This window comes from Penicillium canescens (assembly GCF_028828765.1).
Source record: "Penicillium canescens strain IBT 15451 chromosome Unknown utg000001l_segment0_segment0, whole genome shotgun sequence".
Taxonomy (NCBI): domain Eukaryota; kingdom Fungi; phylum Ascomycota; class Eurotiomycetes; order Eurotiales; family Aspergillaceae; genus Penicillium; species Penicillium canescens.
In genome coordinates, this window is record NW_026703963.1 from 2,465,906 (window position 1) to 2,492,166 (window position 26,261).

Sequence of the window (26,261 nt, forward strand, 5' to 3'; positions counted from 1 at the left end):
TGACATGGTTCTTGACTCTGGGCTTGTGGTTTGTCCGATTCAATATGATATCAAATGAGGATTTGATGCTAATGATTGATAGATTGGATCAATTGCTCTTTATATGATCTACGCTTCTACGCTGCGATATCTATATCAAATTCTATTTTGACCATATATCAAATGAGCATCGATACACAACCTCAGGTTGTCCCACCGGCTCCAACTTCAACTTCAACCTCATCCACTGCTCCTATCCCCAAATCAGGAGATACCTCTAAAGAGAAAGATCCAGACTCAGAGACACGAGTTATATCACCCACCCCAACCACAGATCAAGACAAAGAAAAGGCAACAGAAGACCCGAAACCATCAGCTTACAATCCAACAACCCTTCTAACAACTCTCCTCTCCCCATTCACCTTCTCATCAACACCCTCATCCTCATCCTCACTCTCACCTGCACCTCCACCCCCAGAACCATACTACACCCCAGCAGAAACCCCCCTTTTCAAAACCCTCCAAAGGCGCCGCCTCACGCGCACACGCGAGAAACAACTCCTCCGCGCTGCAGAGCGTGACTATAATGATCCGCCTCCGCCGCCTGGGCTTGGTGATTGTTGTGGGAGTTCTTGTGATCCTTGTGTGAGGGATTTGTGGGGGGAGGAGATTGGGGTTTGGAGGGGGAGGTGGGGGGATCGGGGTGTTGAAAGTGCTGAGAATGAGAAAGGGGAAGACAAGTTGAAGGGTGCAGGCTATAAGAATGGAAATAGGGAAGGAAATGATGTGAAGGTTAAAGTGAATGGAAACGGGAATAAAGGGAGGAAGGATTTGGAGTGGTGATTTGGTTCTTTTGTTTATATTGACGTTAACGTCAAATCTTGATGTACATAGTTACTGTGTTTTACACTGGAGTATGGATGGCACTATCATATCTGACTGTCTACTTCATCGTATAGCTACCATTGGAGGTTATTTTATATCTTGTCATCGGCGTAGTGGTTGGTATCTTGTTCTTCCTCCGTATATCTACATAGCTCCAGAATAGACATTAAACAACTAGATTGATGGCAAGACCTAAAGAATGTCATGCTGGATAGCCAGATGGATTTTAGACATTATCTAGGTAGGTAAATCTATTATGCAGTTACGGACACCTTCTTCCTGCCTCATTCAGTCGTTACCGCTTCAACATGGCTTTATTCGACGTGCATTGCTGATGTAACTAACACGGCTGGGGCATTGATCATGGACTTACACGCACACTTGCCAGGGATGGCACGAGCAGCCATGTCGTTATGTAGATTCCTTCCCGGGGCTGGGGTTGTTGCCATCGTACCGCTCCTTATTCAAGCTATTGGGTTTGGCTGGCTAGGAACGATCATTGCAGGTTTGTGGTCTATGTCATCATCGATGCTGTGGGTTGCGTATTTTAAAGGACAGGATTGGAGGCAGCGTGGCGGTGAGAGTAGGAGCTGGGTTTACTTTAGTATCACGAATCTAGTGAGTGGATCAATCTACTTTACTTTGCGGCTCATACATATTGCGCAACGATCCCGTTATAGTTGTAAGCGACTCGTTTACTGGGGAGAGATTTGTATGTCTGTAAATTGTGTTTGACTTCCTATAGACCTAAAGCTCTAAATTTATAGCACATATGCAGAACGTTCCCCAACCATAGGAATCTAAGAATTCTGGCACTTGAAATCCCACACCTTTATGTCCTGCGGTAGGTCAAAGCTTCCTGGCTTGAAGTACCTTTCCACAGCGTCTCGTCTGTTAAACTTCTCGGATACTGTCCTCGGGATCTGCTCGCTGTCATGGAGCAGGCAAAGGACGGTGGGAAGCATATGGAATGCCAAATCTCTAGAGAGGTCTGCTCTCAACCTCTCCAGTGTCGAACGACAATCCCAACACGGGCCATTGGACGGTAGATGAGAAGATTGAAGGCGCACAAGAGCTCCAACTCTTTCCGTGGTAAACGCATCGTTGGCGACGGGAACTGCTAGAACGCATGCCTCGGAGATATACGGGAGGACAGCCATGCGGGCTTCAACTTCGTGGGTCATTACCTTATACCCGTAGTATCGTATGTCTGCATAGTCATGTTTGTCAGGCCCTCACTTGTCTTTGAACTTATGGGTTGAGAATGCGGAAATTATCGTGTGCACTATCATAACTTACAATCTATTATCCTACCGTCGAGTACGTATTCATCCCCCACCCGATGCGCAAAGTCGTCAGATTTGTAGTAACCGTCCTCGTCAAAGGCATTTTCTGTTGCTTCTGGATTCCCAAGGTATCTGGCGAAGTTAATTTAGCCTTTGCGTATACAGCATCCCCTCGAAGCATACCGTAGAAAAGCGGATGGACTCTTGATTAGCAGCTGGCCATGGTCTCCTTCGGACAACTTCACTAAAACTCCAGGTGGTGGCTTCCCAATGCGGCGCTACCAAAATGGATCATCAGTATGTCCCACAATAACAAAAGGGAAAGAACTGCAGCTCACCGCTTCGTCTGGGAACGCAGCTGGAGCCCTCACAAGTGCGGCACCACCTAGCTCTGTTGCCGCATAAACGACCATCAGTGGCCTTTGCATCTTGTCTGCCCAGAATTTCTGAACAGACGGCAGCAGCGAGCTCGAGCTGACAATAGCCCTGCGCAGTTTCTGGACTCCTTGCCGGTAGGCTTCCGCTTGTTCGTGCGCTAAATTGCTGATATGGCTCTGATAATATTCCATAAGTTGTGTCCAAACGGCCGGGACCGTACTCAGGAAAGTAATTTGGTCACTGCGAAGGGATTCCCAAATGACGGACGCATCTCTTGCCACGATTCTCAGCTTTGCCCGAGCGAGAACAACGGAGATGAGCGGCCACAACCCACCAAACCATACTGGAGAGCGATGACACAAAAAGACATCACCACTCTGGTAATGTGCGCCAGAGGCAAAGAGACCTCGCCCATGTACGACCAGCTTAGGGGGTCCTGTTGTGCCAGAAGTCGAGATGATTAACCCCGGCCGAGTCTGTTCGACCATCAAGTCCTGATTGATCTTGACATTGGCCTTCAGGAGAGTTCCTGGGGAGGCAATATTGAAGGTGGTCGGTACTACATAGAGATCAGTCCCTTCCCCATCGGCGTATTTTTTGATCTCTAGAGCATGGTTGAGGTAAAGAGGGTCTGCTAAGATTAATGAGGACCGCGCTTTTTGTAAGAGTCGGTACGCATCTGGCGGACTTGCTCCAGTACCTGTACACACGGAGATGCATTAATACTAGTAGTAGACAGCTCCTCTTCGTTGGACCTACTCAGTGGGAAAATTGCACCGCCTAGAGAGAGAGCGGTGAAGGAAGCCAGAATAAACAAATAGCTCGCTGGGCCAAGAATGAAAATGCACGTTGCTTCGAGTGGCATCAGTCCTCTTGCGTCAAACATGGAGTGTGGGATCAGCTTTCTAATCTCCTCGCGCATGGTGCAAATATCCACCAGAAGTTGAGCATAGCTGGCATTCACTCCCCGAATGGAATCGGAAACGGCGACATGTCGGTTCTCTTGCGCAGCTTCTAGCAACAGTTTGAAAATTGGCTCGTTGGGAAAGACTGTGCTTTGCCAATGGTCAGACATCCTAACGAGACTGCGCTGCACGATTCGATGCAATGACTGCCGGTCGGTAAATCAGCGATTAAATAGGCTTGGGGAGTCGATTCATTGCACACACAGCAACCCAGAGAGATAATCTCTTCCTATTAGGCACATTGCAGCCGACTCCTGGTAGGTTGTACACAGCTCACAGGAAGATAAGGTATTACACAATACCATGCTGCATACAGGAACGAAAACGGTGTACTCTGTATTGTCAGAGTTGATCTATATGATCGGTCACTATTGTATGGATCCACAGCAAAAAGGAACGCTTTGACTCCATGCACGATGATCAAGAATGATTGCTTTCCAAAAACGTATTAGGACTGTAATTTTCAAAAATAGGTGTTCAGCTTATTCGACTATAAAGTGCTTGTCAGAAACTCGCCAGGTCACATTCTAGCCCGTGCTCAAATGGGAAGTTTTCCATCAACGCAACCCTCGGACTAAGTCAGACCACGATGACAGTGGTTTCTTGGACGTTCGATATGAAGTCTCTTGAAGAGACACTTGTGGTTGTTTTTGGTCTTTCCTGGGGGTTTATGGGCTTTGTGCTACTAGGAAGTGTAAGTGAAAGCGATTCGATTCGATCCATAGTGTTGCCAATGCTAATTAGACACAACTAACTAGATTTTAATCCTCACGGTGCTACGATCCATTTACAACGCATTTTTCCATCCACTGGCTCGTTACCCTGGCCCACTTATCTGGACCTCAACTTTCATTCCTTACAAAATTGCTCTTTTGAAGGGAACAACCCATCTCTGGCATGCCGAGTTTCATCGCCACTATGGACCAGTAGTCCGAGTGTCACCAGACCAGCTCTCGTACATCAGCGCCCAGGCGTGGAATGATATATACGGACGCAGGAATCCTCAGCTGAAGAAGCACGCTGATATTACTGCGAGCCCAGCAGGGGGTGTGAATGGGATGGCCAACACCCCCAGTGATACGGACCATGCCCAGATGAGGCGCGAGCTGGTTTCAGGCTTCAGCGAGAGAAGCGTCAGGATGCAAGAGGGCCTTTTAACACGACATATCAGCCAGCTGGTGGTAAAGATCAGGGAACGGGCCCTTGATATTCAGAAAGAAGGACCAGGAACTAAAGAGGCCAATATGGCACTCCTGTTGAACGCTACAACCTACGATATCATAACTGATCTGACTTTTGGCGAGAGCGCCAACACGCTTGAGCAGGAGACCGACTGGATCAGTTTCGTCATGCCAATGGTAAAAGCACGCATTGCTTCCCACGTTGCCACTAAATATGTAAGTCAGCCGGCTCTTCGGTGAACAAAGAAAAAAGGCATTCATTGATAGATATAACAGGTCTCTTTCTTCATTACCACAATCAGTTCGCTTTTCCCGGTGTTATTCCCGAGTGCTGCAGTGAAATTCCACCAGAGCAACATCGCTGCCTTGGATCGCCGTCTTGGTTCGAGTGCTGATGACAAGCGACCTGATCTCCTCACTCCCGTAGTGCCTCATTTAGACGAACCCGAAGGCTTCTCAATGGGGCAGCTTCGCTCAACAGTTGGATCACTCATGATTGCTGGGTCCGAAACTACTGCCAGTGTCCTGACGTCCGCTCATTACTTTGTTCTTTCCCACCCACAGGTATACGCTCAGTTGAAAAAAGAGGTGAGAGCGAGCTTCGAGAGAGAAGAGGACATCAACAGCATAGCGGTCAACAACTGCAAGTACATGGTTGCCGTACTGCAAGAAACAATGCGGATCTGGCCAGCAATCCCATCAAGCCTTCCACGCACAAGCCACGGCTGCTTCATCGATGGAAACTGGGTTCCTAATGGGGCCAAAGTCGGAGTGCACCAGTGGTCAGCGTATCGGTCAGAGGTGAATTTCACCCGTCCAGAAGAGTTCCTGCCTGAAAGATGGCTGGAAGGAGAGAGTCAGCAGTTCAAGGATGACAACAAAGCCGCGTTTCAGCCGTTTGCTGTGGGCCCGCGGAACTGTCTTGGGATGAGGTGCGTATTTCCCCTGTTTTGGTGACAACGTTTGCACTGATTAATTCTGGTCCAGCTTTGCCAAGGTTGAGCTCCGTCTGATATTTGCGCGTTTGGTGTGGAATTTCGATATGGAGCTTCTCACTAGCCGCGAGGAGTGGGAAGCGCAACGCACCTACATGGTCTGGGATCGGTGCCCGCTGAGAGTCAAGGTTAGACTGGCACAGGAGCAAGGAGAGAAAGCATTTGAGACGGTTAAAGACATGCTTTGAGGCAAGCGCAAAGACAGCGATATGGAAATTTCTAGTGGTGAGACGAAGAGCAATGTATGGCAATAGATTGATATTCGGTCGGATGAGAGAGATGGAGAGAAAGAAGCATTGAAGTGCTTCACTTCTTCCATGCTACTAGGGCTCAGATCTATCTAGGGCGCGTGACGCAACTGGGTATGCCATCTCAACAAAATTACATATTAGGATATATTGGAGCCTGGGTCCTTATGTTGTTACATTAAATACTTCATATTGTTCGGATTGATACTGGTAGGCGCTGAGCTCTGAGGGCAACAGCCCCTGAACCATATATCCTACAAGTTATTTCTTTTGAGAACCCACATATTTGATAGAGCACATAGAGAAACGTATGAAGGATGATGGATTCTTTATTCTTTCTACCTACGAGAGAGGTCTTATAGGAAGAGCTCAAAGAAAGAGGTCTGAAACACAGGGCAAACATGCTTGCTTGCCAATATTGGCTCATAAATACGCACTGGATACTTGTCGTTTAGCATACTCCCCAATCATCCCTATCGTCATCGAAGCCCCTAAAAGGCAGGAACCCGGACCAAACCACCAAGCACAACTGGCAGGGTCGGTCAAATTGACCAGAGAGACCATAGAAACCAGAACAAGAGCCGTTGTGCTACATGATCCCACAAAGTAAATGGCTGAAAACTGGCTGAGAATGCCAACAGCGACCAAAAATATGACTTGCGCGGCCGCCATGAACGAAAAGACCAATTTCGGAGATTTTCCAAGGCGAACCGCTAGCGAGCCCACGCCAGCCTTCATATCATCCTCCATGTCTTGGTAAGCATACAGAGTATCCACAAGAACAGTGTATAGAACGCTGACAGCGTAGAGGCACAGAGCTGCGAGTCGATGGCGATGGCCATCGCCACCATTTGATGAATGCTGTAGTATGAAGTCCACGTTGAGGGCTGCGCCGGTCATAAAGATAGCTAGGCCGAAGCCAAGACCCAGAAATACTTGCGGTAAATGTGTTACACGTTTGCAAAACGGATAGAAAAGTGCCGCTAAAGTGGTGATGGCTGCGTAGAAGAGGCAGGATGGGGGGAAAACTTGGAGTATCATGATGCCAACGACGAGCTGCAGTAAAAGGAAGACATGACCCTGAACGGTGCTCACGGAACCTCGGGCAATAGGTCGCAGCCGAGTTCGAGCTACCTGACGGTCAAAGCCGTGATCAATGTTATCGTTCCAAGTGCACATAGCCCCACGCAGGATCAATACCCAGGCCATGAAGTATAAGGCCTGGACGACGAGTAGCGAAGGTTTCGGAGGGGATGGAGCCACACAGGCAGCAAAGCTCAGGCCGATGGCATAGTGGCAGTAGTAGAAATAACATCCTGCCAGTCGATGCAGTCGCATAAGCTCAGCATACGGAGTCAATGCGGAGGGTAGAAGGGCGAAGATGCCTTGAGTTGGTGGTTCATATTCATTTGGGGCTCCCATGACAGTGTACAATTTGATGAGAATCTAGAAAGACAGAATGGATTGAAGTTCAGTGGCAGCCCAACAAATGGAGAAATCAATTGACTGGAAAAGCATAAGATCTGTAAGCCACAACGAGTACGCTCTTCTTATACCAATTCCTTAAGATACAGCAGCTGGCGCCACATCAACATTGAGAATTCCGTGATATCCCTCATATGTGCATGTAAAACGTATTGTTGGGTACACCTCCTGGCCTAACGGGACTTAGACGTCCGAAAAATACAATAAATGTGAGATGGCTAGCATATTGCGATAGGAGTAGAGTTCAGCCTCACCAGTATAAAGTCAACACTACTCGTGCCAAGGAGTAATAGATTATTGCCAAGCCTAGACCGTCTTCAAGACATTGCAGAAAATGAAATTAGGGGCACGAGATACGGCATTTATACCGCATCCAGAGGCACCTGGACATCTATTTTGCTAGCAGCTGCATAACGGGAATTGGGGAAAGATCAGCAATCCTTCTGCTGCAGGAATGAGCTATAGCAGTATGTAAGATACTGTCGTGGTGGATCCAGTGACAGTAGTACATTAGCTGCTCGAGATGTGTAAAATGCCTCAGGAGATATGCAGTCTTCGCGGACATGGGATTTTGGCATCATCCAACCATCCAGTATGACTACAGTTTCTCACCAAATTCTTCATTCATGGTATAGCTTTAAGACCAGTACGATCTACGCCTTCGGAGACTACCCTCGCTCTCTACTACGCGCCATGGGAGTGGTTGTTGTGTGCTCGCTTCATTGATATCGACCTGTCTGTTTTGCCAGACCGCCATCGTGCCGTCCTTATTTCAATACCTAGCCTACAGGCAGGCCACGCCAGAGGCCTCCTCATTTCACAGAAAAGCAGGTATTGTTCTTAATGCCGTACAAGAAATATTAGATAGAAACGGGCCTCGAAATGGATCTTTACAAGGGATATTTATACTCTTCTCAATTTTCAAAACCATTCCATACTTTGGTTTGTAATGCGATAGATAATACCATAGTTTCAATTATTGGTCAGTGTCACATTTCCCGGAGAATCAACCACTGAAGACTTTACCTATTGAGTTCCAATTCCTTTCTACTGCCATTCCCATACCTTTGACAACATGGAATGTCCAGGAGTATATGGGCTCTTTCCGAATGATCCCCATTTTTCACGGCTACTCTACATTGCCGAAATACGGCCGAACTAACTCCATTGTCATCAGCAACCCTTCGCGTAATGTCCAAGCTGAATACAGCCAGCTATTGCAAGACGTGTCTTTGTCTTTTCTTCGGCAGGTTTTATGTCAATTTTTTCCACCTGGCGTCTTAAATGGCAAAACGAGATTGAGAGATCCTATTTCCTGTACATCGATGAGAATCTCACGAAATCCCTCCGGTACAATGATATGTCCGACATACTCAAAGAATACTTTTACCCTTTATCAAGCATGCCAGATAATGCATTCCCAGCGGATGTTCAGGCTTTCGATACCCACTTGCCCAAGGTCATGTCTCCTTACAGACTATACACCTGCGCTTGCTCTCAGCATGTTACGTCTTAATTTTGTGGTAGAGTATTGTTTATTTCCAACCCAAAATCCGTCTGACCTAGGTCGAAAGATCGAGTTTGCCTTGCCTTTGCTTGTTATAGGTTAATGTCCTACTATGTGTTGACAGTCTGTGCAAGGATAGATTGAAGGATATCGTTGGTAGTAGTCTCGGATTATGTTACCCCCCCATATCAGTACTAGGTTATTGTATTATTTCAACTTACTTTGGTGGAAGTGGTACAGTGTTTGAGTGATAGAAGGTCGACTGAGACCCGTCGACATATTACATTGGATTTCGAATCATCGCGCTTTGGCTGTCAATACAGGCTCAGTACAGTCACTCCTGTCACTGTATAAAAGCGGCTGTAATGTTTTGTATTTAATATAAGGTATATCTCCTGGCCAGTAAGCGGACGGGGTACTAATCACCCCTTGCTTCATTCGTATGTACGATGCTGATAGAGGGCGTAAATGCGCCGTACAATTATTCCCACGGGAAGCATAAATTGATTCATCATATTCTGGTTTCCCTGCAAGCACTTCACACCAGGCTGGCTGTCAGTGTACGTGACCGATGATATCAACCTGCTAGATTTGCGATAATTTATCTCGTTTTAGGTCAAATCCTACCACCTCTTAAAATAATATGTTGGGAAATGGTTCCTTACTCTAGATTCCATCGTTGTGCGATCAATGTCATTGCCTTGTTAAGACCATGCAATACTTCAATTATCTCGTCTTCCCTGTTGGAGTTGCGGTATCACTAGTCATTCATAGTGCGTATAGACTCATCCGACGCAATCTCACCCAACGCCGTTTTATAAGCCTTCATGGCTGTCAACCAGCGGCAAAGGTTCCCTCAAAGGGCATATTCAGCAACCTTAGGCGAATTCTCTCCAATATTCGAACGGCCAAACAACACCGAATCCTTGAAACAAACCACAGTACCTTCCAACAATTCGGCAACACGGTAGCTGACAAACGACTTGGACGCTCGGTCATCATCACCTGCGAGCCTGAGAATGTGAAGGCCATCGTTTCGCAACAGTTTCAGGACTTCACAGTTGGACATCGTATTCACGCACAAGGGCCACTCCTTGGACATGGTATTTTCACATCGGATGGCGACCGGTGGGCTCGTTCTCGTGCTCTACTCCGACCTAATTTCACGCGCGCTCAGATATCGGACCTTACCCTATTCGAGGAGAAGATACAAGACCTTTTCGCCCTCATCCCCCCAAACGGTGCCACAGTTGACCTACAAGAGCTGTTTTTCTCGTATACCTTGGACTCTGCAACGGAGTTCTTGTTCGGACATTCCCTTCATACACTGAGAAGATCACACCCTGACAGCGATTCGGGGGTTGAGGTTGCGAAGGCGTTCAACTATGCCATGGAGGCAATTACCATGCGGTCCCGGTTGGGTCCCCTGCGCGTCCTCCATTTTGATCGTAAAGCAACGCAAAGCTTTAAGATCTGTCATCAGTTTGCCGAGAGGATCATTGATTATGCAGTGCAACGGAGAGACGCAGATCCCATTGCTACCAGTGGCTCTGGACAGAAACAAAAGTATCGGGTCGTCAACGAGCTAGTTCGCCAGGCCAACGACAGGCGTCAAATCCGGGACGAGCTAATCAATGGCCTAGTTGCCGGTAGAGACACCACCGCCGGTCTCCTGAGCAACCTATTTTTCTTGCTGGCCAAACACCAAGAGGCATGGACAAAACTGCAGGATGAGGTCAACAGTGCACTCAATGGCCGCCTTCCCTACTATGAAGATCTGCGCCAGATGAAATATCTCCGATATTGCTTGAACGAGGGTCCGTTTTTGCTCCTTTAGACCCAGGAACTACACGTATAAAGATTAACATCTCACAATAGCCCTCCGACTATATCCTGTGGTGCCAATTAATGCCAGGCTCGCAAAAAATGATACATGCCTCCCCGTCGGCGGTGGTCCCGATGCACAATCACCGGTATTTGTTCCCAAAGACACCATGGTCATATACAGTGTGTATTCAATGCATCGACAAGATGATCTATACGGACCCAATTCCAATGAATTCTGGCCTGAGCGGTGGGTCTCCATTCGGCCGGGATGGGGCTATCTTCCTTTCAATGGTGGTCCACGAATCTGTCTAGGCCAGCAGTATGCTTTGGCAGAGGCTGGATACGTGACCGTTCGGCTGGCGCAGCGATTCCGTAAGCTCGAGAGTCGTGATCCGGGGGAGTGGGAGGAGAGCCTTTCGTTGACGTTAAGATCTCGAAATGGAACCAAGGTGGGTCTAGCATCGACTTGACACATAGATGGGGTTTCGCATGAGATCACGAGTGTGTATCTAGAGAGAGAAGATCAGTGATTCTTTCAAGTCTATGTGATGGATACCTCACGTACGCTTCATTGGATCTAGAATTGTCATCTTGCATTGAAGCAGATGCACTTACCAAAGTCACAATTACATATAAATGTCAGACCCAGGTCGAAGTCGCACAAGCTCAGGGTGGGAACAAGGAAGCAGGCATCAGGGTGCTCGTAGTTTTTTGCGTGGTAGGCCAGAGCCCTTTTATATCAGTACTAGCTTCCCTACCCCTGCGTCGGCGCTTTCCATTTCCCGGATATGACTATCCCCCGAAATGCGATCTATCCCGAGATTCTTGAGCGTCTCAAGTCTGGCCAAAAACTGCTGGACGTGGACTGTGCCCTCTGGCAAGAACTGGAAGGCCAACATTCTGATGGCGGTGTATAGGTCTTGGACGGCGTACATAATATAGGTTGGACAAAACAGCAGCGTATGCCCCGCCCACTAAGGGTAGACGAAGATAGCAACCCTGAAGAGAAACAATAGACAATTGATCCATGTTATCCAAATACAATTAATCGTAAAAAAGAAGAAATCAATTAGGAAATAAAAAGAAATGGCAAAAAAGAAATGCTCACATGCGGATTTGAACCGCAGACCTCGTGATTGACCGAGGGTGGATACTCTTACTAGTCACGCGCTCTACCAACTGAGCTATGCGAGCTATTGTTATAGATTTGCGTATGAAAAGGAATTATAGAGCAAGTTTTCCACACCCAAACAGACACAACACACCCCAAGTACATACAGTCTTGCAAGAATAGTTGACCAAATCACCAATGTTATTCCTATACACTATAACGAATACATAACACCCATAGCAACCAAACTAAAAAATCCAACCCAACCAGCCCCAAGTCTCACCCCAAGACTCAAATGATAAGCCGCACCAAGATACGAACAAGTAATATCACCATCGGAATTGCGATAACCATAAGAAGCATTCAACCATCGCCCACTGGGACACTTGAACCCAAGTTTAGAAGGACAATCCTTAACAAGCGTCGAGCAGATATCTTCACACGGCAGGATCTCTTTATAAGGACCTGGTCTGATCTTTGTATCGATGATTGTGTTTCTGGACGTGTTGGATGCAACGTGTTGTCTGTATGGACTATCCGCTGGTAGGGAAGACCCGTTGATAAAATCCTGGCCTGCGTTGCGGACGGCTAGGTAGGAGGCGTTGTTGCTGAAGTCTGCGCAGCGGGGGATTGATACGCCGCAGAGCCATTGCTTGTAGGCTGTTGCGCAGTCGTCGCAGTCGACGGCGAGGGAGAACATGCCTTCTTGGTCTGTTTTGCATTGGACCTGTTGGAGGCTGTAGCTGAAGTTTTGGTAGTAGTTTGCTGCGTAGGTGTCGTAGATTTCGCGCAGTTTGGCGACGCTTAGTTCGGGGTTTGAGGGGACGGCGTACGCTACTTCTGAGCAGAAGGTTAGGTTGAAGAGGACAGCGCAGTTGTCGTCTGATTGTGTTAGCAGAGATACTTCATTTTTGTTTGGAGCGAGTCTCTTACCTGCTTTGGTTGTGAAATTCATTGCTTTCCACACCTGCCCTCCGCCGCCGACAATGCCATTTCCTGACGTGGTGGAGTTGCCCACCATTGCTAGAATGCCATTATAAGACGAGCTCTGGTTCAGTCCAGTAATGTAGAACTGCTCTTTCGGTTTATTCCCAAGTCCACGGCTAGTCATGCCAACTTCAACTGACTTGCTGATCCGTCCGACCTGCGAAAGCGCATCAAGTGCACAGAATGATCGCTCCAAGCCTACCAAGGCTGTGTTGTTGATGTTATGAGCAAACATGGTATATGGAGGCGTCATATTCATCCACTGCTGATAATTCTCCGAGCCTTTCTCAGCCTGCGTCAGGTTATTGGTCACCAGTAACGCGGCAGACATATCTGCGTCGACAAAGTATAGGAAAGGGTCGTCGTCCACGACATTGTGGAAATATGTATCGATCGAGGCTGCAAGCTGGTATGTATAGCTTCCCGAGTAATCAGTCGAGTTGGGCGCAGCAACACCAATGAAGACGTCGCTATCTGCGTCTTTCTCAATCCCCACGTACCCTCCCACAGCCGTGTATACATCTTGATCCGAGTCGTCATGGCCCGGTCCTGGCTCCTGTAGCGTCTCCGACTTGGAGACGTACACCTGCAACTGCGGGAATCCATCCTCGGTATTCGTTTTGTTGGCATGGGGCTTGCTGCACGTCGTAAGCGACAGGTACACCGTGGTCGATCGCTTCTCAAGACCATCTCGTTTCCGTAACTCGTCCTTTGTGTCATCATCATCGGTGGCATTCACATATGCAGGAAGTCCTACGCCCTTGCTGGCGTGTTTGCCATTCACCACGGCGGAAGGCAGGTAGAACCACTGCACATCACCGATCTCGAGCGAGGTATTCACGAATTGATTGTTCCCCAACGATTTCGCGGCATTCGGGTATCGGCGCACCAAATCGAGGCCATTGGACTCCCCGTCTTCTTCTACACTGTCTCGGATCTCCAGTCCATTGAACGAGTCCAGCGCAAGTGGGAGTCCAACCCCGTCGCTCACGATCGCTCCTCGGAGGTTCGGACTGTTTTCGGCATTGAGGTCATTAGGGGTATCGGTATATGCAAAGACTGTTGAATCGCAGACTGTGAATAATAAGAGAAGCGCGCTAATTATTGCAGTTAGATAGCACTGCAGCGCGTTGTATTGTCGTCCCATGGAATGACCGAGGGGTGGGTGTCGCACGGTGCATGGGTGAGTTCAGGAGGAGAAGGATATCACAGGGAAGCGGTGTTATACGCCTGTAGACCCCCAAGAGGCTGAACTAATGGCATGTAGTCGAGTGTTTGGGAAGAGTTGGCTATCGGAAAATGTCCTTATCGATATTCTGCCCTGTTTACCGCTCGGGGTATTTATAGATCAGCCTCAACTTCAATTTATGAAACTCTCATACGATTATAAGTTATTTAAGTGCCTAATTGTTAATCTGGCTATGTTGGCTTTCTTCATTTGGGGCATGTTCGGCCCTTCATACTCTGCGGATGAGAAGCCGCGCGTAAGTAGTAAGTATCTAGTACTCCAGCGCATGTTTACTCACGGCATGTTATTTGAATGACTAATGTTATTCTACCAAACTCATGATTTGAACAAGCTTGGAAATCATTCTTTCAAATGATAGTACCTGGATCTAGTATCATACTCCGCCGAAACCTTATCACCTAATGCCTCAACCTGAAGCAACTTGCAGTATGATAACCTAGCTTGTCGGACTAAAACCATTTGTACGTACTTATACCAGAGAAAGGGGACCAGATCTATCAAGCAAGTCAGACATCTACACCACGAAAGGAGAAAAGAATAAAACAAGTCACCTAGGTAGATTAATAGGATGAAATGTGTTATAATAAGAAGACGAATGTGTGTCGCATGATAGCTGGGCAAAAAAGTAGTTGTCACACCAAATAGCCAACTTCCCTGTAACGGGACGGTGTAATCTGGCGACGCCATCCTGGGGTGGAGATGTCTCTGCAGAATTGCTTCCCTCAAGGGTCATCTCCATTGCTTAGCGGCCTCCAGCGTCGTGGATTACTCGCACGAGTGAAATTGCCGACCCCGGGATTCGTACCAGGCACCAGTACGAGCTGAGTTTCCTCTAAGCAAGGTTACTGGCTTGGCGGTGAGCCTCCCACTAGGTTATCCATAACAGATTATCAATTTCAGACTTTTTTATTACTATAGCCTACATTTAGAATTTTATATCTACAATTATATCAATACTTTCTTCTCTCTCTCCTCCCACACCTCCCACCCTACGATGGAACCCCGTCGCCTCCTCTTCATCGCCTCCATCGGCAACAAAGCCCCCTACAGACAAACCCGCCATAGCGCCGGCCACCTCCTCCTAGACGCAGTAGCACCCCTCCTCCCAACAACCCTCCCCAACACAGGCGCTTTCCACGAAACATGGTACAGCCCAACCTACATGAACATAACCGGGCCGAAACTCGTGCGCCAACTTGAGAAATGGGCTGTTTCCCAAAACGAGATGCTCCGAGGGAATGGAATCTCTCCAACTTCTACCTCTACAACCAGCGCAAACACATCCACCTTCCCCACAACTCTTGTTATTCTCCACGACGAACTCGAATCACCACTCGGTAAAGTCCGCATTAAACGCGGTGGACCTGAGTCTGCCAGTTTGCGCGGGCATCGTGGGTTGATTAGTATCTGCGAGACGTTGCGCGGGAAAGGATTGTACCCTACGCGGCGAGGTGCGAAGCTTGATTTGTCGATTTTGAGGATTGGGGTTGGGATTGGGAGGCCCGATAGTCGGGAGAAGGGTGCTGTGTCGGATTATGTGCTTTCGAATGTGACTCCGACGGAGTTGGCGGCTTATCATCGGGCTGCGGAGCCTGTTGTGAAGGTTTTGGCTGAGGAGCTTTATCGAGTTGAGTCTTGATGAAGTGTGTGTCTGTCTTGTCTATATTGAGGACTGGTGTGGGTAAATGTATGATATGTTGGATATTGTGATACCCTTTGTGATTATACCTTTGTGATTATATGTTGCATTTGCATGCATTGCATTGACTTGAATAGAGTGAAGTATGGACTCCTATCAAGCATGAACACGTAAACAGGGACAAGAAATAAGGGCGACAAAAGCGAATAACAATCCCGCAATAAGGCATTATGCTCATAAACTCCAAACCAAGACCTTAAACAGTCCCAGCAATGCTCAAATCCCGAATCTCCTGCAAAACCTCCTCAACTCGATTATCCAGATCACCCTTGGCATATTGGTCGCGCGTCTCCGCATCGAGATACTGCTGCACCTGTGCCATGCGCGAGTACGCCTCGGCACAGAAACGCAACTGGATCTTAACGAGAGCTTCGAAACTGGGGTCGAGGTAGGGAACACGAAGGTCGATCAGCTGCGGGAGTTCGTTGAAGAGCTGCTCATTCAGCTGTTCGTAGGCCTGCTTGGCCATTTCGGCTTCGCGCTCGGTCCGCGGCAGCTTGGTCACGTCCTTGTCGGGCTTTTCGGCGAGCTTCTTGACCTTGGCACGCATGGCGTCATAGTCTAGCAGCTTGTGGTTGCGTTTCTTTATGCATTCATTGACGTCGGGGAAATAGGCGCAGAATCGAGAGATGGGGTCAAGGACGGTGGTTCTAATCGTGTCAGTGTCATGCTGGACAGTTATGGTGGCTGATCCTACCGGTATGGTCCGTCCAAAGCCTTGATTGTCTCGGCGTCGAGGTCCTCGACGGCTTGCTTGTAGCTCCGGCTCACCCCGTCTCTTGTGCCTGCGTCGCCGTAGAATGCATCGATGGTCTCTGCAATACGCATTTGAGACGCCGTCATGGCTGCGAAGAGTCAGCACCTGCCAACCCACCCATGTCAGATCACAACCCACCTCGTAGTGAGTCCAGATATCCTTTAGCTTCCTTCTGCAACCGATTCGCCGCAGTCTCCATAGTCCGGTATCGTCTAAACGTGGCCGAGTCAGTCCCATCCACATAGCCAACAAGACAGCGACATACCGTTCCTCAATCTCATAGTCGCGATCATTCGTCCTCTCAACATGCCCTATCCAATTTCCAGTCAGCGCCTGCTTTCATGGCCACAGACCCCGACGGGCAGATATTGTCGATCGGCCACTCCATTGCGGGGCAAAATTTGACCCATCACTCACCCGTCTTCATCATCACCTGTGTCGTCGCACGGTTGACATTCTTCTTGAACCCTATCCAGTTCTATTAGATCGTGCCAGTGTCGGAGAATGACTCCGGTGGGGGAGTGGTGGCGTACCTGCCCAAGACATGGCAGCGGTGGTTGGAGGATGGAACTGTCAATGTAAAGTAGAGTAGAGTAGGATTGTATGGCGTACGTAAATGGCAATAGTGAGGCAGATGAACCGGGACAAGTATCGCAAAGTACTGTTGAGTACCTGGTCAGAGACACTGAGCCAAGATGACTTTCTGCCTTGCGATGTGGCTTGGCTCCGTGGCTGGGTGCTTATGTAAAGTGACGTAACCACACCCGGTAGGGCTACAGGGCTGCGAAGTTGCACTCGACAGCATCTACAGTGTAGGTGTTCATGAGTTTGCAGAATTTGCACGCTATTTGTGACGTTGCCCTACTTTCAATACAATACCTCTTACTATACCCAATCTAAGCAGTCTGATCTATTATCTACTTGTCACCTCACTAAAACACGTTAATCTACGTATACAATAAATTATAAGCTTCACATATCACGTTCATATGAGTTTTCATCAAACTGAATGGAAATCGAGATCGGACACCGACGGCAGGAAGTCCGGGGTGCGACACTCGTAATGACTCACGAACACATCCTGGACCGAAGTCGGTCTACCGACATATAAAGGGATGTAACTCCTGAATATATAGACAAAAGATTCAATTCTCAAACAGATATCTACAAGATACTCCCCTCAAGGTAACATACTCCCTATCCATGGTTCAACCTACATACAACAACCAGATACTCATCGACAACATAAAGGCCATAAACAAAGTGCTGTATCAGAATGTCCATCGACGACACCTCCTTCAGAACAGAACTCCGCACTACAAAAGTACTGGAAGGACCGTTCCCAGACCTAAACTTCGACACATTCCCCCCAAACCCACAAGATGCCTTCAAGAACTGGTTCCACGAAGCGGTAGCGGCAGGCGTGCGCGAACCACACGCAATGACAGTCTCAACTGTCGATGAAGAAGGATGCCCAGACGCGCGCGTTTTAATCCTCAAGAACGTCGATAGTCGCGGATGGCATTTCGCCGTGAAGGCTGATAGCCCTAAAGGAAAACAGTTGGTTGGCAATGGGTCTGCTGCATTGACGTTCTACTGGCCTTTGCTCGCTAGACAGGTTCGGGTGAAGGGGCGGGCTGTTGCGTTGCCCGGTGAGGAGAGTGCCATGGATTATGCGGCTAGACCTGTTGCTTCGAAGGTTAGTGCTATTGCGTCTGAGCAGAGTGAGGTTCTTGTTGATCCGGGGGATTTGGAGAGGAAGTTGGTTGCTACTGAGGAGGCTTTGAGGAGGGACTCTATGGCTGGGGTTGAGAAGTGGAGGGTTTATGCTGTTGATGCTCATGCCGTTGAGTTTTGGCAGGGGAATGTTAGTCGGCTTCACCAGCGGTTGCAGTATGTTTGGAGTAAGGATGATGGTAAATGGGGGAAGCAGTTGCTTTGGCCCTGATTAGTTCTGTAGGATGGGTTTGCCAGCAGGTAGGATGGGAATAAGAATGAAGATTGGGATATGGCAAGACTTGTTTCCGCAGTACTCTACTGATATCGAGATAGAAGTCACACTGCTATAGTATATCAGCGTTTGAACCAAGATACGCAAATACACAACCAAATTCTTCCGTCATTTCCATCTAAATATCACCCAACTTACATCCGAAAATACTTCAGTGTAAACAGCCCACCCAAGCACCAACATACATTAGATACAATACACCGGCATACACAACCCCCCATCCGAACCCGTATCAAAAATTTACCAAATATCATCCGACACCGCCCCTCAAAAAGATGGCGACAACCAGAATAGGAAGTCCAAAACCGAAGCCATAACCTCAAGCCCCAACAGCCAACAGCCCCATAGGGCGAGAAAAATCCGCCACATAACCCGCGGAACCCGAAGACGGAGGACACTATTCTGCGTTGTCCAAGCTGCATATGCAGACATGTATTGCAGATATCCACTTTGCCCAGACTGAAATGGTGATGCCTAAAGAAATGGGTTTGGTGGTGGATATCATTGAATGTTTGCTTGTAACTTATAGCGTTAGTAAGTAGGTTTTGGTTTGGCTTTCCTGATCCAGGTATTTTCTATGTGGATATATGTTGTAACATTCGGCTTCGTCGGATATAACTTGGGTGCCGACTATACAGTATAGTATTGTGGATTCTTGAGTGATTTTTGGATATTTCATGATGCAGTCCACATACGGAGTACTAGCTCCAGTATTGTAAGATTGAGATTGACTTGGTATTGCCCTGATAGTAACTATATTTTCCTTGATACTGTTAGTCAATTACATCATCCATTAACGTTCTATCAAACCCAACACCATGCCCTCCATACGGTCACGGATCCCAAATTCAGACAAACAAATCAAACTGTGCAAGTGTGGCCGAGTTGGTTAAGGCGCCAGATTCAAGCATCCACACTTGATATCCGTCAACGGAAATCCTGGTAACGAAAGTTGCATGGGTTCGAATCCCATCGCTTGCATATCTTTTTGCTTCCAGTATTTTGTATCTTTTGTCGGTATTGTTGTATTGTATGATAGTAAATAGATTAAACATGATTGCTCTGCTGTGCGATATTGACAAAATATAATTCATTGCCTAAGGCGATATATACAAATGCATGGATATATATACTAGAAGCTTAACGAGAATAAAAGTGAGAGACCGAAAGACAAACCGAAAAGAGTTCCAACATCAGGTGGACATCCCACCAGGACCAGATAAAAATGCAAATCCCGGGTTGATCTGCGTGGCTATGCGAACCCCGCTCTGTTCTGCTTCAGATAACAGAGTAGGATCCAGAACTGAATCCAGACTCCGATAGGAATGTCCACCTGCAACCCATCAAACGATGGCTCGTTGATAGTAGTACAAGGGGGGAGGGAATGAAGAAAAGTCAAGAATGCCAACGCCGAAATGAAAGAGGTATCTGCAAGAAAGGTGAAATAGTAAGCAGCAACACGGAAGATTGAATCTTTGGAAAAGAAAGAAGAGAGAGAAAGCGAGAAATCGGACTGAATGAAATGGGTCATGATTCTTCGTTGCATTGAGTTGAACGTTGAGCACATGAATAATCCGGTACACCCCCACAGCTAAATGGAATAAAACATAGACAAAAACAGAGACAAAGATACAGGCTGAAGAGGCTGGAGACAATATGCGCCGGAGCCAAAAGCAGAAACAAAAAGAACAGCTAAAACGGGAAAAACAAGCTAGCTGTCGTTGGGACATAGTGGAATGAAAATGAAAAACGGGCCTCCTTTCTATTTCAGGAGCATCCAAAGGATAAAACAGACAGCCTCGCCGAACTTCACTTCGAATGGGCCTAGGAACAGATAACCACCCAGTGTAAATATAGGGGAATGTAAGAGAACTTCCAAACCCTGAGAGGAGCGGATACACAACCTTGGAGGTACCGAGTCCAATCAATTTTTTGATGGATCACTCATCACTCAGAAACCCTCCTCGCCGGCCTTGCACAGCTTGATCTGGCGGACCCATTCTGATTTGAGGACCTGCGAGGCATTGATGCGGCGGGAAGGGTTAGGGTCGAGAATGGAGTAGATCACGTTACGGCAACGAGCCTGAGATTTCATGAGTTTTGGCACGGCCTGGTCAGGGGAATCAGTTCTTACTCGATGCAACGTCTCAATAGGAGCGTATCCATCCTCGTGTTTACGGCCGTCGAGGTAGCGCTGGTAGAATTCATCTTCGTCCTTGCGCGCTACACGCCAGAGGTGGCGACCTGTTCGCATGGCCATGTAGATAACACCTGTAGCCCAGAGATCAACTGCTCGAGGGTCGAATTCCCGCTCAACGTACTCTTCGGGGGCGATGTAAGGTGCTGATCCGCAGAGTCCGGCCGTCATGTGGGCTTCCTTTTCCCAAGCCATGCGGAAGCATTCGCCGTTGCCGAAATCGGTGATCTTGAGGGCACCGTGAGTGGTTAAGAGCAGATTTTCCGGTTTGAGATCACGGTGTGCGACTCCCATCTCGTGCATATATTCCACACCTCGCATCAACTGCTTAAAGAAGCAGTCTGCTTCGGCAACTTCGAGCTTGCCGGCAGCAAGGACCAAAGTGTAGAGGTCACCACCAGCGCAGTATTCCATGACTTCACAGTAATCGCCCTTGGCGTCTTGCAGGAGGTCCAAGGTGTGAATGACATTAGGGTGACGAAGCGACGATGAGATGCAGAATTCAGAAGTGAGTCGCTTTTGGTACTTCTTGGTGGTTTCCTGTGGCCGACGGCGGAACTCTTTCACCGCGTAGAGCTGTTCGCACTTGGAATCTTGAGGATCGACCTTGTGCGAGATGCGAACGATACCGAACGCACCACGGCCGACAATCTCCTGGCACTTGCCGTACTTGTCGACCAACGAAGCAGTGGCGTTTGGACCACCCTTCTTATCAGCTGCCAGCTTATCACGCTCGGTCTTGAACTGGTCAATCCAGGTCGACATGAGCGACAGCTGCTGCTCATCCACCTGGTCGTCCTTTTTCCGGCCACCCAGCATATCGCGCAGGAGGTCAGTCAACTTCTCTTGCCGCCTGGCACTGCGGAGATGATGCGAATGGTTGCCGTGGTTTTCAGGCAAGAGCTCGAACCGCTTGTGAGCGGGAGCAGCTCCCTCTTTTGACTTCTTGTCGTCAGTCTTCTTCTTATCAGATTGCGCCACAGGTTCGCTCTTGAGCGATGGGTTCCGGGATGGGGTGCGGGAGTTTGCACCTCGTGAAGGAGGTCTAGAAGGAGGTCGGGAGTTTGGTTGGGAGGGAGGTTTTGAAGACGGCTTCTCTTTGCCGTTGGCTGGGTGAATGCTTTCTAAGCTGCTGTCGGATAGATCCCGGTGCACATCGTGCTCGCGGGTAGGAGTGGATTTCCCCGTGCCGGAGAACATGCGAGTCAGGCGAGAGGCCATGGTTGCTTTGGTCGGTTTGCCGGGGGAGAGAGCAGGCGAGGGGAGAACATCCCCGTTTGGATGGGCGGACAGATTCATGCCCGCGAAGGCGCGTGTTACCGAAGGGTCACCATCCCGAGGGTCCTGCGAATGTTGTGAAGCTGCGGCGGAGGAGACTGCGGAAGGCACAGGTGAAGGAGAAGGTGGAGTCATGTGCGGTGGATCGAGAGGTGTTGGAGAGGTGAAATTACAAAATTCCACGTCGTCCCCAAGAAGACGTGAGGGTAGGAAAGTAAGGATATATGAGGAAGTGCAAAACTCCGAAAGTGCGAAAGTGCGAGAGTGCGCCAGTGAACCAGCAAAAGGGCCCGAGGCAAGACTGACTCAAACAAAGAGATGAGAACGACTCCGCGCAGCCAGGCAAGCCCCAGGTATATGAGAGGGAAAAAGAGAAGTGGGATGGGATAATTTTGAGATGAAATACCAGAGTGTATGTGTAATTACAGGGCTGAGGGAACGTCCACGGGTGTGGGATCTTATTAATGCTCGCTCAGCATGGCAAAACCTGCAGCCTCCAGGGCTGCAGCCTGTGAGACGTACATTATTCCCATTCTATTTTATTTCTATTCTATTCATCCTACAAATGTATTCATTCCATTCTATTCTGTTCGATTTTTGATTAATTAAATCTATTCTACTCTTTTGCTGAAATTAATTACAAATGCAAAGTGGCGCAGGTCCAAGGTAGCATTAGTATGGGGTTACGGGCTAAATGATACTTCGCAAGTGGTGACAAGATTTAATGAAACGGTACATACTCGGTACATGTTTTTTTCGGAAAGAGCTGGATTTCCTGACCCGATGACGTTCCGTACGTGACGTCGCCTCTGTATATCCCAATCCGCCACTGGAGGCTGTGCACTTCACTTCACTTCTCCTATAACTTATGATTCGAGCGCCCCCGCTTCCATTCGCGCTGGGAGCGCCGTGTGGCGGTTCTCTATGAAGAGGGGTACAGATTCTGTTGAGCTATTAGCCGCATATGATTCCCAGACGTGCTTCATTACTGTGTACGGTAGGTGGGGGATAGGTATGGGTCTACAGGAAATGGAGATGCAATCTGGGGTGGCCTTACATTTCTAGTGTACAGAGTACTCTTGACTCTGTACAGCATCCTGGAGAGTACAATCCTGAACTGGAAACCTTCCCATTGTCACCTGCCGCTTATATCCGTGCTCACGTCGTATTGGAACATTCTCATTGGCATTGCCCTTTCTGAACACCATTTCCTATTCACTGCTTCTATTACCGGACGATCCCCGCTACGTAACAGTCATCCTGCACATCCCCCCATTGGGGTCGTGGAGACAGTTAAGGAGCTTCTACTAGCGTCATTCATGTAGATGAAAGTTTGAATGTTAAGACCGGACAGATGGACAGACAGATGACAGAGAAGAGACTAGCCTATCTCTGCACTTGATTCGCATATATCTTCACCGTCTCTTCGGGTCGAATTAATTTCCTGTGGGGGCACGGTACAGTCTTTGGTTTCGTATAGTACAGAGTACCTATTAGCTAGGCAACTAACTTACAATTACCCCGGGTTTCTCAAAGCCAATGATATATTGACCTCGGCTCAAGATTCAGGATACTTACAGTAATACCACATGCAGCTGGAGTCCACTTTCCTACACAAGCTTCCGTTACCACTACGAGGGATTTTCATGGTCCAATCATGTAGCTAGCCGGAATCCTCTTAATTTCCGGTAGACCACAACAAGTACACAGGGATAACTGTTAGTTATTTGCTCTGAAGTGTACTCACGTACCCCTCGAACTGTATCCTCTATAGTATAGCACCACACTACTACAGTATAGGATGTATTAACCCGATCTACACTGTACAACCTCCTCTCGCACTTAATCCACACAAATGATTCTTATGTAGCACATATTACAGAAGTATGTAGATCACATAAAGCCATCAACCAGCCCAAATCTAAATCTCATCCAATCTAAATTGCAATCCGATCCCGACTTCAACCGCGCTTGACCGCCAGTTCGCCTGCAGCTTGCATCTGGGACAACTCATACGCCAGGGATTGGGGGATTGGTTGGGTTGGAACTGCCGTGCAGGAGGGTTATCTCTGCTTGGAACTCTGGCAGACTGGAACTGGAAGGCAGGATTGCATATTATTGCCAGGTAGATATGGTCTGAGCTTTAGATAAGCTGTGGTCTGATCTTGTTTTTGTTAATGGACTCGGTTGGACTTTCCCTAGCTAGGAAGGTAGCTGGTCATTGTATAGGTACAATGTACTCCGTATATGTAAGAGCTAACATTCCCCGAGGCTGACGGGAAGCTGAGGAGCTGAAGAGCTGGCTGTGGCTATAGTGCGGCTTGCATGACTAGTTTTGTTTCTGTAGCATGTCTACTACCTTATACGCCATCCATCCAATAGCAATCACCAGTGTCAGTTCTAGCATATGATCCATCATCTAATTCCTACTTTCAATTCTCACTCCCTCTCCTATCCAAAGCACTCAACCTATCGGTTCGTCGGGTCACTGCACACAGGTTACTGCACAGATTACTGCATGTACATGTACAACGGAAAATGCACGCCCATGCGCCTGCACAAGCCACGCTGGCCGAATTTGGAAATGGGCTTCTTGGCAGCATAGCTTGGCTATTATACCTCGAGTAAGAGGGTGGTCAGGGCTCTAGCTTCAGCCTCCAGCTTTCAGCCAACAATCCGCTGGGTCTGGGCTCGGGTTGGCTTGTTCTGTTATCTACGACCCTGGAGGGAGACAGCGGGGATTATGGCTAGAGGTAATTGCAGGGGGAGGAAGTTGATATCGGGATTTGATCGAGGGAGTGCAACAATTGGCTCGGATTGCGTTATACCAGGGATTCTTCATCCCGAGTCATCCCGCACTGGATCCTGGGACTCGGATTTGATAGATACGCACACGGACTCTGAAACAGACACGAAGGTTAACGTTTTTTGGTCTCTGTTTATAGTTCCTGGTTGAAATAACCGGATGAGCTATTGCGGGCCGGTCCCCGGTGCCTGCGTGGACCCGACAGTGGCGCCGGTTTTCCCACGTGGGGAGAGAGCTCGTCTCATTGAGTGTTGCCATCTGAAAAGGCGGTATGGATGCTACCCTGTTGCACTCGGCTTTGATCACCAGATTGTCAGTGGTGCTCGACAGGTGTCTGTGAAAGACGGCGAGACCGTGGCGGTGTGCCCTCAATTACAGATATGTCATCTTCGTAGCCTGGAAGGATCCCGGGTGTGTGCCCATGCTGGTACTGGCTCGTATGTTCCAGCGGTAAGAGTTACCACCTCTTCTCTTTCCTTTTTCTCTCTCTATCCCTCTCCCGGCCTCCCATGGACTTGATCTCATGGACTATGCAGCGACCTCACAGCCTCAGTCTCGAACACAGGATCGGATCGTAGCTTGCGGTTCGACATCATGACAAAACTCGAGTCTGCTACCATATCAGAAAACATGTCAACAACTATGGCAACATGCCGAACAAAATGATACGTACCACGAACTGCTCCAATGATTCCTCGAAAAGCTCATTGTTGACACCTACACCGCCAGGATGCTCGGTCGGAGAGAGGGGGTTCTTGACCACTAACAGAAAAAAGGATAAGCCCATATCCCATCGGCAAATTCTCGCATACGAACCATATTCCACAAAGAGATTGATATAAATCTGCTGCAGTGCGATGCGCATACTAGGACTCTTCAGGTCCGTCAGCATGACGAACTTGGTATTCGTCGGCGTCTCGTAGTAGTGCAGCTTGTACTGGCTAGTGGTGAACGACACAAAACTAAGCAATGCACCTTGGGTCAGCCGGGTTTATCCAAAGTACCAGCTGTCCGGTCTGGTCTGCTGGCTGATCCCAGGGGTCTCACTTGTCATCGTCTCCGCCTAGCTTGCGCACCATGTTCCGCAGCGAAAAGACCGTCCCGAATACCAGCTTCGAGTCATCGTCTGTTGATCGTACTGTTTGGCCGAGGCCGGTCGGTGCTTGTCCGGAGGTAGTGTCAGACCGGGATTTCCCCACGGTGGAGGTTGGACGCGGTAGCCACCGGCGCTTGTAGATGCATTCGGCTGGAAGAATGATTAGTTGAGTTCTTGCAATGGAGGTAATATGTATTTACCGTGGCGATCGAAGATGTAGAACGAGTAGACGACCATGGTGTAGCTTGGCTGTCTCAAGTGTTGATTGATGTTCAGGGGAGTAGCTGGCTGGGGCGGTGAAAGTAGTCCCCGACAACATATCAGAAAAGGAGCT

The 26,261-nt window shown here is 48.4% G+C and overlaps 11 protein-coding genes across 11 annotated transcripts; 5 read left to right on the forward strand and 6 right to left on the reverse strand.

Moving 5' to 3' along the window:
- Positions 1–162: 162 nt before the first annotated feature.
- On the forward strand, positions 163–822 carry N7446_000935 (uncharacterized protein; the record flags this gene model as incomplete). Its single annotated transcript, XM_058509702.1, has 1 exon — positions 163–822. The coding sequence occupies one exon, from the start codon at positions 163–165 to the stop codon at positions 820–822; it is 660 nt and encodes a 219-aa protein (XP_058378681.1).
- An 842-nt stretch (positions 823–1,664) lies between these two features.
- On the reverse strand, positions 1,665–3,603 carry N7446_000936 (class I adenylate-forming enzyme family protein; the record flags this gene model as incomplete). The annotated part of the gene is made up of 5 exons (XM_058509703.1): positions 1,665–2,074; positions 2,179–2,282; positions 2,334–2,428; positions 2,489–3,228; positions 3,288–3,603. 5 exons carry the CDS (start codon positions 3,601–3,603, stop codon positions 1,665–1,667), a joined length of 1,665 nt encoding a protein of 554 aa, XP_058378682.1.
- Positions 3,604–4,109: 506 nt separating this feature from the next.
- On the forward strand, positions 4,110–5,857 carry N7446_000937 (cytochrome P450; the record flags this gene model as incomplete). Its single annotated transcript, XM_058509704.1, has 4 exons — positions 4,110–4,187; positions 4,252–4,890; positions 4,951–5,606; positions 5,662–5,857. The coding sequence occupies 4 exons, from the start codon at positions 4,110–4,112 to the stop codon at positions 5,855–5,857; spliced, it is 1,569 nt and encodes a 522-aa protein (XP_058378683.1).
- Positions 5,858–6,340: 483 nt separating this feature from the next.
- On the reverse strand, positions 6,341–7,339 carry N7446_000938 (4-hydroxybenzoate octaprenyltransferase; the record flags this gene model as incomplete). The annotated part of the gene is made up of 1 exon (XM_058509705.1): positions 6,341–7,339. One exon carries the CDS (start codon positions 7,337–7,339, stop codon positions 6,341–6,343), a length of 999 nt encoding a protein of 332 aa, XP_058378684.1.
- Positions 7,340–9,621: 2,282 nt separating this feature from the next.
- On the forward strand, positions 9,622–11,206 carry N7446_000939 (cytochrome P450; the record flags this gene model as incomplete). Its single annotated transcript, XM_058509706.1, has 2 exons — positions 9,622–10,726; positions 10,788–11,206. 2 exons carry the CDS (start codon positions 9,622–9,624, stop codon positions 11,204–11,206), a joined length of 1,524 nt encoding a protein of 507 aa, XP_058378685.1.
- Positions 11,207–12,061: 855 nt separating this feature from the next.
- N7446_000940 (MID1 family protein) lies at positions 12,062–13,981 on the reverse strand (the record flags this gene model as incomplete). The annotated part of the gene is made up of 2 exons (XM_058509707.1): positions 12,062–12,729; positions 12,781–13,981. 2 exons carry the CDS (start codon positions 13,979–13,981, stop codon positions 12,062–12,064), a joined length of 1,869 nt encoding a protein of 622 aa, XP_058378686.1.
- A 1,096-nt stretch (positions 13,982–15,077) lies between these two features.
- Positions 15,078–15,722, forward strand: N7446_000941 (aminoacyl-tRNA hydrolase; the record flags this gene model as incomplete). The annotated part of the gene is made up of 1 exon (XM_058509708.1): positions 15,078–15,722. The coding sequence occupies one exon, from the start codon at positions 15,078–15,080 to the stop codon at positions 15,720–15,722; it is 645 nt and encodes a 214-aa protein (XP_058378687.1).
- An 8-nt stretch (positions 15,723–15,730) lies between these two features.
- N7446_000942 (amphiphysin-like protein RVS161) lies at positions 15,731–17,219 on the reverse strand (the record flags this gene model as incomplete). The annotated part of the gene is made up of 6 exons (XM_058509709.1): positions 15,731–16,432; positions 16,480–16,627; positions 16,678–16,751; positions 16,805–16,850; positions 16,957–17,017; positions 17,073–17,219. The coding sequence occupies 6 exons, from the start codon at positions 17,217–17,219 to the stop codon at positions 15,979–15,981; spliced, it is 930 nt and encodes a 309-aa protein (XP_058378688.1). The 3' UTR covers positions 15,731–15,978.
- Positions 17,220–17,815: 596 nt separating this feature from the next.
- N7446_000943 (pyridoxine/pyridoxamine 5'-phosphate oxidase) lies at positions 17,816–18,487 on the forward strand (the record flags this gene model as incomplete). Its single annotated transcript, XM_058509710.1, has 1 exon — positions 17,816–18,487. One exon carries the CDS (start codon positions 17,816–17,818, stop codon positions 18,485–18,487), a length of 672 nt encoding a protein of 223 aa, XP_058378689.1.
- Positions 18,488–20,501: 2,014 nt separating this feature from the next.
- N7446_000944 (serine/threonine protein kinase SAT4) lies at positions 20,502–22,160 on the reverse strand (the record flags this gene model as incomplete). The annotated part of the gene is made up of 1 exon (XM_058509711.1): positions 20,502–22,160. One exon carries the CDS (start codon positions 22,158–22,160, stop codon positions 20,502–20,504), a length of 1,659 nt encoding a protein of 552 aa, XP_058378690.1.
- Positions 22,161–25,239: 3,079 nt separating this feature from the next.
- On the reverse strand, positions 25,240–26,198 carry N7446_000945 (TRAPP subunit BET5). The gene is made up of 5 exons (XM_058509712.1): positions 26,128–26,198; positions 25,879–26,077; positions 25,648–25,793; positions 25,501–25,593; positions 25,240–25,441 (listed from the first exon to the last, which is right to left on the reverse strand). The coding sequence occupies exons 1-5, from the start codon at positions 26,162–26,164 to the stop codon at positions 25,353–25,355; spliced, it is 564 nt and encodes a 187-aa protein (XP_058378691.1). The 5' UTR covers positions 26,165–26,198; the 3' UTR covers positions 25,240–25,352.
- Positions 26,199–26,261: the final 63 nt, after the last annotated feature.

What these genes read in the sequence shown, in the direction of transcription:
- N7446_000945 (XM_058509712.1), bottom strand. Translation starts at nt 26,164, where the DNA reads ATGGTCGTCTACTCGTTCTACATCTTCGATCGCCACG. An exon ending in CTACATCTTCGATCGCCACG is followed by an intron (nt 26,078 to 26,127) that starts GTAAATACATAT and finishes TCATTCTTCCAG; the next exon opens with CCGAATGCATCTACAAGCGC. An exon ending in ATTGGAGCAGTTCGTGGTAC is followed by an intron (nt 25,442 to 25,500) that starts GTATCATTTTGT and finishes ATATGGTAGCAG; the next exon opens with ACTCGAGTTTTGTCATGATG.